We start from the raw sequence: 12,028 nt of genomic DNA, 5'->3' as shown, positions 1-12,028 counted from the left end.
AAAAAATCTACAGTGTCACCTCAAATTTCTATGATGTGAGGGAAGAGAAGCAAATATAAGAATTTACCATCAGTATTATCATTCCCAATATCGTACCTGGAGAAAAGCAGTTAAATGTTGTATAAATTCCACTAGATGAAGATCATTAACCAGCACAGCTGGGAGCAGATGGGAATGGCTGATTTCTGCTAATATGTCTTGTGCAAGATGGTTCAAAACTAGGCAGATTTTCCCTAGTGCCCAAGTGTCTGCATACGCAAACGGTTCTCACTGAGCACATCTCTGGGTTGCCATCTGCGTGGTGCCAAGAACCCTGGCCTACTGACATCCTGAACTTGCACATTAAGGGTGTTTGTCTGCTGATACTGCTGAGTTCAACCCTGGAGAAGTTAGCAGAGCTTTTGTGCTTTCCATCTACTTCATCCCATCTGTCTCTTCCATGATCTTTTCCATAGTAGGGTAGACTTGGTGACTCTTAACAAGATGAAGTCTTTCTTTTGAAAGAAATGGCTGCCAAGAAATGGCTGTCCATCTCAGGTGGACATCCAGCTATGAACTAAGTTCCTTGGGTCATGCACTGTCATGGATTTACATCACTGCAGCTGATGCTGTGGCTGAGAAGGTCCAGTTAGGACAGCATGGATGATGACCTAAAGCAGATCTCTGTGTGGGAGAAGGTGAAAAGGTTTCTGCTCAAACCTACCTGCCCTGCAGAGCTTTATGTATGTCGCGTAGCTCAAACTGCCTGCTGACAATTACTGTAAGTGGGCCCATCACCGAGCCTCTGGCCTTCTAGTATGCTGGTTATAAGACCTGAGATCTCAAGGGGCCATCTCAGGCCCCAGAATCATAGTATAGGTGATATTTTCAAAACCTCTTCTGGGTCTTGGAAGGATAATCTCCTTGGCTCTCACGAGAATTTGTGCTCTCAAGACAACTAATTGCTTTTAGAAAAGCTACCGTATATTTGGAGGTACAGATTAACATAGGAATTTAGTTAATTTAGGAAGGGCCAGATCTTGAAATTTGTTACTTGTTATATTTGCCATAGAACAATCTCATCATCCTCAGGCTGACTGTTAGTGACAGTAGCCTTATATTTTCATCATATTTTAGTAACTGTAGAGTAGTCGATTTTAGGTCTGCTATCAAAACTCTCAGTTTGTTTTTGGTTAGCAAAGTCGGTCTAACTCATTGACTTTCCTGACTGAACATTTCAAGGCTTACCCAAATAGTTCCAACTGATAGTATCATTCACAACAGCATGTCAAGGGAAAAGCAATTTAAATGTTGTATAGATTCCTCTGGATGAAGATCCTGTTTTTCCTTTGGAACAGCTCTAGCACAAGCTGGAACTGTATGTGTAAGTGATACTACAATATGTGGTTTTAAATGAAAATGAAAAAAAAGGTGTCTGAACAATGCTTTATCTGATTTTTTTTTTTTCCTAATGATAAAAGCAGGTATGTAGCAGCCCTTTAACATCAGCTCTTTCTCTTCCTTTCAGATTCCTCAGGAGGTATGTAATCTCTACTGAAGTCTTCTAGCTTCCAGACGGGCACCTCCTGTCACACTGGAAAATTTAGCTACCAGGGAGAATTCTTCCTTACTAATGACAGCTCTTCTGGAGAGCTTTATTCTTGGATCACTGGTCAAATATCTCATGTTCTGAATAACGATTTCCAAGGGACTGGGGCACAAAGCTTTATTACAGATATCTGAGTGCCAGTCTTAGCTTCATTTATACTTGTTGAAATTTGGCTTCCATTAGGTTTGTGTAACAGAGGTCAGAATTTGCCTGTTTAGTACAGGTGAAGTCAGAAAGGGGTCTCTTTACTCTAAAATCGAGAAAATGTATCTCATGTTATTCCAAAGAAATGCCAGACTCTGTGGATCCATTCCTTTTATAGTTCTGAGCTGTGGCTCCTGGTAATGAACAAACCCCGCTCAACCTTTCCTAATCCTCCCAGAAGTCAATACTGAGGTAAAGAGACTTTTAATTCCTGAAGAAAGAGACCCCAGGGGTGTGCAGGAATAGCCTACGCTCCTTACTGAGATCTGGCAGCGTGTGTTGCCAGTTTTTCCTTGGCTTTTCAGCCCCTTTCTTCTCTCTCAGTGAATGAATGTGTGGTCATGTAGCAATTAACTGTGTTCTTTTAACAGCCTTGCAGATGCAAAGGGAAAATGAACTTTATATATTGAAAAAGATATGGATCTGGCTTCTTAATCTTTGCAGTCCCACTTAGCTTAAGATTGAGTGAGGAGAAAGAATAGGGCTGCTGTATAAATACCAAATCCAATCTTATCTTCAGAACAAAAGAGGAAAAAACCCATATTTTTCTGTAGTTTACAACAAAAAAACAGAATGATTATAAAATGTTTGATAACATCTTCGTATGCTCTGATCTTAGACAGCCCGAAACCTTATCTGTATGTAATATTCCCCACCTTGTGTCAACCACACAGCACTTTTTGTGGATCATTGAATCACACTTTTTGAAAGACATCCCCGTGGAGCGAAATTCATGAATAGGAGGTTTACAGCAGAGATGTTATTCTTACACCAATGTTTTGTTTTATGAGATATGCAGTGTTTTGCTTGCATAAGAGTATATTGGTATTAAGGAAAAATTAACTACAGTTTTCCACGTAATCGAAAGGAATACCCTCGGTATTACTATTAGAAGTTGAGTAAATCATCTAATGTGGCCCCAAAGGTCTCCCCCTTGTGTCTGGTGCTTTGTTCTCTTTACTGTTCTTTTCAGTTTGCTTAAAGAAATCAGAGGCTACAATTCCTATGCAATTAGGAGATTTATCCCATATCATAAATTGCTCAAAAACAATCTGAAATGTAAATTCTTTCCACAAGCAGCCTGTGAAAACAAAAAATGCTCTACACATGGGCAGCTTAAGTACAGCCAGATATGAGCACACATTATGATATTTTTATTTATTTTATATCACAGATTGTAAAGAGGCATGTGGAAAGATAATCTTTATAGAGAAGGATCTTCGCCCCTCCTAATTATCTGCCCGACTGTTTCCCATGACAGAACATTGGTGGTTGTCTTTTATGCTATCACTTGCAGATTTATTGGTTTATGCTAAGAAAACACTTGAGATGGCTTTAAAGCATCGAAACTGAAATAGAGTTTACCAGGGAATTGTCAAATGGTTTCTAACAAAAGCGCCTTTCCCACAGCTGGAAAATAACACAGATATTCATGCGAACCGTGCTTTCTTCACAAGGAACCGACCAGCAGCGCGGTCTGATCCTTATGTCAACCTGCGTGAAGTCTCCAGCCGCGTGAAGCTGCCCCGGGGAGAGTACCTCATTGTGCCGTCCACGTTCGAGCCTTACAAAAATGGAGAGTTCTGCCTGCGAGTTTTTTCTGAGAAACAGGCTAAAACGCAGTGCGTATCTTTGCTGTAAAACCTCCTCTTCTGCTGGTGAGGCACATAAAGGAAAAGGTCAGGTGTTGCACCCACATCCCGTGGTCTATCTGTTCCCCTAACCAGCAAAATAGGCTTATTTCTAGGACCTATTTTCTTACATAGTCTACCATAGGGGGGACACAGATCCAAGGTAGAGAGTTTCCGATGGCCTCCACCAAACACTCAAGGGGTAACGAGATCCCTCAGGTCTGTGACATAGAGGTTCCCACAATTAAGGGGTGTAGGAGTATGATGAGGAGGAGATGGTTTTAAAAAGGGTTGTATCAATAGCGGCCATTGAATGAAAAAGCAGGAGTCTGGATACCAGACAGGAACAACAAGGCTGGATTTCCCAAGGAAAATATCTTCAAAGAGATGGGACAGAGTTGGGATGGGGATCATGGGAAGCAGGAAACCTGGGGCTTGTTCTGTGCTTTCACTAACGCCTCATATTAAAACAGCTTGTTCTCCTGATTATTTTGAAGGCAAATGGTAGACTCGTCTTTTCTGGTTGGTTTTGGTTTTTTTTCTTTTTTTCCTTTAGGATGATTGGTGATGTGGTGTCTGCAAATCCATATGAGGTAAAGGTCTTATAATTTTCCTTTATTATGTGGCGACAAAGCAGGGGCAAGAGTTTTATTTCTTCCCTGAGCTGGGATCACAGTATGTGTTTGTGCTCAGGAGAAATATTTTTTGGTTGTGGGGATTCTTTACATATCTCCATGTCTCAGTTCCACTTGCATTTTCACGTACCTGGGCCAATGTGGCACAGAAACTGCACCCTTGTAGACTGGTGTGGAACGCGTTAAATCATCCCTCCATCTAGCACAGGTAGGAGAAAGTGGGGAGGGCACAGGATGATCCTTTCCATAGAAACAAATAGTCTGCCTGAAGCCCAAGAGAAATTGCAAAAGCAGACTTCCAAGAAATTGCTGAATTGCTATGACCAGGTGCAGCAACATTTTCACTGCAGCTATTACGCAAAACTATCCTGGTAGCAGAAGAAAACTTTTTCATCAGGCTTAGAAAGTATTTACTCCCGGAATGAAGCCATCCCCTGACTCGTCGTGATTTAAGTAGTGCCTCTGTTTTGCCATTGCTGCAGGGCAAGTGCTCATTTTCTGTTGCTGTAAATAGTCCCCCGTAAAGCTGCTTTACGACAGCCACAGCTTGCTTGCCTGAACCACCTTGTAAACCACACTCTTGGTCCTCTTCTTCCTCTAGCCTCATGTCAGTAAAAAAGATATAGATGAAGAGTTCAAGACTCTCTTTCAAAAGCTCTCTGGAGAGGTAAGTGGGTTAAAGTGAAAGAAAAAGAATGGGATCGCTCTGTTACGATTATGCAAATATTTGATTTGATGATTCCTTTTACTGTCTGGTCTTCAAAAAACCCCAAGCAGTTCTCCTCTTTTATTAACTCACAGCTTCAGTTCAATTTATTTTACAGGAGCAGTTTTACTACATTGTTCCTCTTATTGGTGCAAAATATGATTTGTTCCCTTGGTAATGCAGGGCATAGAATAACTTTGAAAACAGGGGTGATGGGAGTGAGGACTGTGAAAATATCATCCCACGGTGAAATAAATTACCTGTGGAGTTAGCGTATAATTCTGACAACTGCCGAGTTGGCCAATTCCTTCCTTTTTGTTTAGAAGCCCCGGGGATCGGAAAACTGTTGGCTGAACTTTCTGTATATTGTATTTGACAAACCTCAGTATCTATAAAGCCCTGCTGCGCTAGCCTGTGGCTGTCACGTCAGATTTTCTCTTAATGAACTGGTGGCCATGGGCACCAAAGAGAGAAAACATCTTGTCAGTTAGAAACGCCTTTCTGAGTTTTGAAGGGGCAAATATAGTATTGTTTGGTTGTAGTTTCCATAAGCCTGGAAAATCTCAAATGCCCTCCTGAGCCTTTTTAGCTGAGAAAGAAGGCAGTCACTCAATTCAGTCAAACCTGTTAAAAAGTTAACGTGTACTGGGTCATGTCACCGTGGCACCTAACAAATCACTTATTTCCCGTTTGAAAGGCTAGAAAATATTCATGGTTTCTGAGGATGTCCTCCCTGTGACGCTTGATGGTAAATGTAAAGTATTAGGAAAAGGTTACATGCCTTAGATATGGAAGGAAAATAGTCTCTGGATGCCTGACAGCAAATGAATATAGTTAGTTTCAAATCATTTTTGTGCTAACACCTAAAGTACATTTTCTGTCCAGGACTGTGAAATGACTGCAATTGAACTTCAGACTATCCTAAACCGGGTTTTGGCAAAGAGTAAGTAACGTCAGGTAGTTCCCATTGAGTGGAGCCGAGAGGCAACTGCTGCAATGGCAAAGCTTAAGGTTGGGTTTTGGTCAGGGTGAGCATCTGTGCTAGCAAAACCCAGCTCTGTTAGCTATGGGTGATGAAAGCACGAGTTCCTGTCTGCCCCCAGCTGAGTTTCTCCTGGTCTGTTGGACCTTTAATTTGTGGGGGTACAGGGGAATGGCAGCTGTTGCTCCCCTTCCAAGTGCTGCCAGTTGATGTCCCACAGAGGCTTTGTACCTTCTTGGGAGGACCACCATGGGAAGATGTTATTACGCTGCTGCATAACTTCTGTGGACAGATATAAGCTTACCCCCAAAACCTGATAGCAACCCCTGTCCCTGTGCCAAAAACCAGCCACGCTAATCAGCTGAGGGGAAACAGTGGAACAAGTGGCAGAGCATTTACTTTGCTAACAAGATTTTAAGGTGGTTGACATCCCCAAGGTTGTCTGCAGAAAATTGTCTAAAAATATTTCTGACTTGGATTTTTCCTTTCTTTTTGCACAGGAAAGGATATTAAAAGTGATGGATTCAACATTAACACTTGCAGGGAGATGATCAGCCTTTTAGATGTATCCTTTGAACACCATTTTGTCACCTTTAAATTTTCTGTGTCTCTTTTGCAAAACTTCTTAACAAGATAAGGCGAAGTTTACTCTTCCATTATCCAGGTGCATGGCTGAAGGCATAAAATTCAGCCAAGCAGCTCTATCAGCTCAGGGTGGCAGAAACCTGAACCATTTAATCATCAGCTGCTTCTCTCACCTGCTCTGCATCTCTCATTGCTTAAACTTTTCCCTAAAAATAGCAGAGAGGAGAAGCAGGTAGCTTCTGCCTGGATGCACCTGTGCAGTTTGGGATGCACACACAGCGTGCTTGGCAGGAGGCAGGTTTTAAGGACAACCTCAACTTCCATCTCTAAGCCAGGTGCTGCTTGCAGTGCTCCAAGCTCAAAGCAGCAGAGACAGGCTGGAGAACCTGTTGAGAGGGGGAAGGCTAGGGGTACATGCTGTGCCTCCCTCCCTTCTGCATAGCTTGTGGGACATGTGGGAGCTAGTAAACTTTGAGCAACCAAGGGAAAAGGAGAGGTCTGCACATCTGTCCAGTGCTGGGAAGGCAGCCAGTACACTGGGTCGGTCAAGAGCCATGCTGCCAGGATTTTTTTTGGTCTCGTGACATGGTCAGCAGGGATTAGCTGTGGATATTGTGGATCACCGGCTGTTAGAAGTGATGCCTTTGCCCTACACTCCACAGCCTCCCAAACCCAACAGGGCAGATCAGTATGTTACTCTTTCCTTCTGCATAATTTTCCATAGGAAAGGATGTTCAAGGTCCTGAAGGATATGGGGGAAGACTGTGTAGCCTACTCTGTTCACTCACAATTCCTCTTTCTGCTCTCTAACACTCGTCGGCTCTGAGGCCAGTCCTTTGTTTCCCTAAAGCCTTTAATCTACTGTTAACTGTACAGTATGCCAGTGGATCTAATCATGCTTTTATATTTAGCAATCCCATATATCATTCCTTGAGAGTGCAGATAGCCTAGAAATTCTTGGCATGCTTTTTGCTAAGCAAATGCAAAGCTGTGGACATGTCTGTGTGAGATGGAGATGTATTACAAACGAGAATGAATATGGCATTAAGATGACACGGTGATGGGTAGTTTGTTTTTATCAGAACTGGTGGCTCTCCAGTTTTTCTAAGGCTAGAGGAATCCTGATTTTTGAACAGTGCCTTAACATCCCCAGGCCAATGGATCCAGCACCTTGGGACTTGTAGAATTCAAGACACTTTGGATGAAGATTCAAAGATATTTGGTAACATAGTATTTCTGACTGTCTCCCCTTCCCTCTCAGCTCTGAAGTACGGAGGCTTTGAGCAACCTGGTCTAGTGGAAGGTGTCCCTGCCCATGGCAGGGGGGGTGGAACTAGATGATCTTTAAGGTCCCTTCCAACCCAAACCATTCCTATGATTGTATGATCTAGCCCTGAGATACAGTTAAGCCACCACAGACAGATAGATGCTTGGAAGCCTTCCTTCTCACCGCCGGAGTTTGTTCCAAGGCTCAGAAACACCACTGAATTAAAAGGACACATGCAGATATTCTTTTACCTTGTCCCCACCACTCTCCATAATTTGCAATACCTCATGGAAGGACAGATTAACCCTCTTTCACTGCTGGCAAAGACAGCTCTCTGCTGCCTGCTGTATGCAAGCTCGTATGAACATGCTTCTGCTGCTGCGATATGTTACACTGCCAGCTGAACACCAGCAAACACAAGAAACACATATTTTTAGGTCCTACAAAAATCTGGCTTGGTATTTTTCATGCTGAATTATTTTTATGATAGAGGATTTAATATCCTAAGAAGTGCACCCAGAATCAAGCAGTCTAAAGGGAGGTCAAATTTGGACCTGCTTTGTTTGGCAATATCCCTTTCGGGCAAGCCTGCTGCTATCGTGTTTGATGCTGGTCAGCACAGAGCATCTGTCCTGGTTCATGAGGTATTCATGAACATCCTTCAGCCGGAGGCACCGGCTCTGTCCTGAGGCTGGTGCTGGCAGAGCAAGCACTGAGAGACAGTTCTAGTCCAGGCTGTAGGTCTGGGTGGCTTCTAATTCTGGATAATATAAACTTGCTGGCAGTAGGAAGCATCTGTCATCTCGTCTGAAATATTAAGCAAAATGGACTTTGTCTGTTGTAGTGTTTGCCAAATGGTAGGTTATTTTCCTCGATGGCCTGTCTGCAGCCGTGTGCCATGAAGGCAGGCAGGCTGCCAGCCCATGGGAACGTGTTTCCCAGCCTTCCTTGCTTGCCAGTAGCTACTTGAAACATTTCCCTTGCTTGTTAACATCTCAAAGAGCAGGAGCTCGGGCTGGTTGGGGCAGCCCCTGTCCCCGCCATGAGCAACCCGAGGCAGCGTGACAGTGTGGAGGTAGGCACGAGCGTCCTGGCTTTAACCCAGCGACAGGAGCAGGGTGGATGGCAGGGCACGGGCTGCAGCGTGGACTAGCAAACCGAGGTTAAACTCTAGAGGATCCCTGGTTATTTAATTCCGGCTGCTGCCTGCGGGTGAGCCTGGTTACCACTGTTACCCAGCCATGCAAGCCAAAGTCTGCCCGCCCATGCTTGCACCCTCACACTGCTGCACGGGTACGCTGTGAAGTCATTTCTGCATTCCCTCATTCCTCTGCCGCAGGAGATCTACAAGAAAGTGGACACTGACTACTCTGGAACCATCGACTCCCACGAGATGCGGAACGCCCTCAGAGAGGCAGGTGAGTGCGCTGCTCAGGGACAATGTCGGATCACTGCAGTCACCACCCCCCCCACCCCATGACTGGAAGAACAGTGGAGCCTTTAATGGCTTTGCTTCCCTCCTGTCCCTTAGATCACAGCGTTGCCAGTGCCATTCTCCCTTCCTGACAGCCACATATCGCTACATCCTTTTGCTGTTACATACATCAAACCCCATCCTTTGTTCTGCATTATGAACTACGAATATTTTTGTCCATGCTGTGACGACTGATTATCCATTTGATTATTACCTGCTCTATTTTTGGCCTCATTATTTCCTAATCTAATTGTCCTCTTTCAGAGACATGTCCAAACCCTCTTTTTCCTTCATTTCCTCCCACCACCTTTCTCTACACTAGAAAAGGTACAAGCCTGATGAAGGCATGTCCTGAAGATATCCTCTCTGATGTGTGCTATTCACTTTTGGAGCCCTGTTTGCTGGCTCAGAGGCATCTAGAGGAGCACTGTTTTTTTGATGTCTTGTGCTCGATGGAGTCTATGTGAATGATCCAGAGACAGAAATAGAACTAATATGGGCCTGAATAGAGCCCAATGTGGTATGTGAGCAATTGGCTCCACTGCAATCACTGCTATTCAGCTGCAGCACCAAGACTTGCTAATTAGGGGTTTATCTGGGGAACATAGGACTGGTTATGCTGTGAAACAATGTGAAATATGCAGTGTGACAAAATGCCGTGGGAGAACTTTATGCCTTTCTTCACCCAGCACAATGGGCATTGGAAAGGACCCACAGCAGAAGTGGGGTGATGGAGTCCAACAGACCTTCTGGGAGGAATAGTCCTCAATCCTTCATCCAGCTCTGCCTGCAGCTGCAGCAGTCCGTGGATAAGTCACATCAAAGGCAGCTTATTAACCTGCTGTGTCAGTGATTTGTGTGCTTCCCCTGCCCTCAGGTTTCACGCTCAGCGATCAGGTGCAGCACAGCATTGTCAGCCGCTACGCCTGCAGCAAGCTGACCGTAGATTTCGATGGCTTTGTGGCCTGTCTGATTCGCCTGGAGACCCTGTTCAGTAAGTGCCTCCCTTCATCAGCCAAGGGAGTTCCCGAAAAATTTGGGGTTTCATTATTTGGTCTCTTTTAACTGTGAGTGCAGCAAATTGCATGGAAACGTGAGGGTGCCAGCAAAATTGTGTCTGTTGGAGCAAGCAGCAGAGGAATAGCAAAAGCCTTTCTGTCTGACCATTTGGGGTGAGGGACGTTTTCATAACCTACCACACTCTTCTGCTTTACAGTCACCTGCACTTCGTGGTCAGTGTGCTGGCCCCCACATTGTCCCGGGTCCTGTAAATGGTACCATTTATCACTCACAGTCCTTACTCAGTCCTGATTTACAGGTTTGTCCCCACATCATACCAGATGGTACCGCATCAGATTTTATAGTTGTCCTGCTGCCAACTCTCAGTTTGCTGCTGTAGATCTGACTATTCCACCCCATGAAGTGGCTTGGAAATGACTTGTAAGAGGAAAGAAGAACAGCTGTAATATTATCTTACAGAACTAGTCTAGATTTCCAGTAGATCATGGCAAAAAGCCAGATCTCTACATTTTGTCAGAAAGTGATGCTGTGCATGCCAAACTCTAGTTCATATCCAATTTTTTTCCCTCTCTTCTACTTTTCAGAAGTGTTCCATCTCCTGGACAAAGACAAGAGTGGAGTCATCCAGCTTTCTCTGGCTGAGGTGAGGCTGGTCAGGTCGAAATACCATTTGGCTAAGCTACAGCAATAGAGCACACTAAAATACATTTATTTAAAATCACTATTGAGTGGTAAACTCAATTATGATTCCAAGGGAAAGTTAGTTTATATGAAAAGGTTCTTCAGCTCAGAGGGCCTGTCTGAATTAGTAGAATGAACATTTACCTTACATGAACAAAAAAGTAAAGATACTTTCAAAACCCCTAAGGTTGCTTGAGGAAATGCTTACACTGTGTTTCACTGTCTACTTTTAGAGGGCAGTGGTCAATTCATTAGAAAACACACAGCAGGGAACTGTTCTTGTCTGGCAGAGAATGTACTGATCAACCTGCCAGAATTAGAAGAGACCTTTTAAGATGCCAGGTCTTTTTTTTCCCCCACATTGTTTTTAATGCAAATTTCTTCTGTTGAAGCTGTAATAAAAGCAATCAGCTTGAGTCTTCCTTTTCCAGAACACAAATATATCTCAGGAAACAGCTGGAAGGGGCCTCAAGAGGTCCATCCAATTAGTCCTCTCAGCTGAAGACTGTCTGGAAAAGAGGAGGATGGCTAGGAAGCCCTGTGACTCTCAGCCATAATTAAATCGAGTTGAAATTGTACATTGCATACTCCTACCCTTGAATTTTTCAGCAACTTACCCTGGAGAACCGGCCTTCTCTCAGAAGAGACCTCACTTGCAATGGCTGAGGTTGATCTTCACAATATTAACATAATTTCCCCAAAGTTCCAAAGCAGATGGATCCTACATGTACAACAGATTAAAACCCAGCTCCAGCCTTTCCCAGCTTGTTTTCCCAGAGCCGTGGTAGAGTGTCCCTGTGGCATCCTGTGGATCTTCCAGATGGTCTGACTCCTTGTTCTGTTTCTCCCTCAGTGGCTGTGCTGCACACTGGTTTGATCCATGGTTGATGAATTCAGCAGAGACCTCAGGCTCTTCCAACATGGAACCACTCATTCGGCTTCTTTTTAAGGACAGCAGAGAGAAAAACTTGTTTTTATTACTGGCAAGTTATTTTAAGCCCACTAAAAATGAAGTGATCTCTTGGCAGTTAGAAAATACATACACTCTTGAACCAAAAAAGATAAACAAATAAACCAAACAAACCTAAACCTAATCTCCTTTACGTTTCCTGACCCAATTGCATTTCTCTGTGTCACGCTGAAATGTCACAAATTCTGACTTACCAGGGATGGGCCCAGGTGGCTTTGGTTTGACTTGTGAATATGCATCAAAGTTCAGCAGCATTCAAAATGCTGGAAGGGACGTCCATTGCCT

At 43.9% G+C, this 12,028-nt stretch overlaps 1 protein-coding gene across 1 annotated transcript in view; it reads left to right on the top strand.

Moving 5' to 3' along the window:
- Positions 1-11,650, top strand: part of LOC104512679 (calpain-8-like) — a 29,602-nt gene extending 17,952 nt beyond the window's left edge. The window contains 11 exon segments of the mRNA XM_010155739.1: positions 1,508-1,519; positions 3,203-3,414; positions 3,980-4,016; positions 4,660-4,725; positions 5,650-5,707; positions 6,247-6,311; positions 7,485-7,553; positions 8,938-9,016; positions 9,950-10,066; positions 10,677-10,735; positions 11,627-11,650. Coding sequence (XP_010154041.1) covers positions 1,508-1,519; positions 3,203-3,414; positions 3,980-4,016; positions 4,660-4,725; positions 5,650-5,707; positions 6,247-6,311; positions 7,485-7,553; positions 8,938-9,016; positions 9,950-10,066; positions 10,677-10,735; positions 11,627-11,650 — 798 coding nt within the window.
- Positions 11,651-12,028: the final 378 nt, after the last annotated feature.

Source organism: Eurypyga helias, unplaced genomic scaffold, assembly GCF_000690775.1.
Source record: "Eurypyga helias isolate BGI_N326 unplaced genomic scaffold, ASM69077v1 scaffold15047, whole genome shotgun sequence".
Classification (NCBI taxonomy): Eukaryota; Metazoa; Chordata; class Aves; order Eurypygiformes; family Eurypygidae; genus Eurypyga; species Eurypyga helias.
This window is presented reverse-complemented; position numbering and strand designations above follow the sequence as displayed.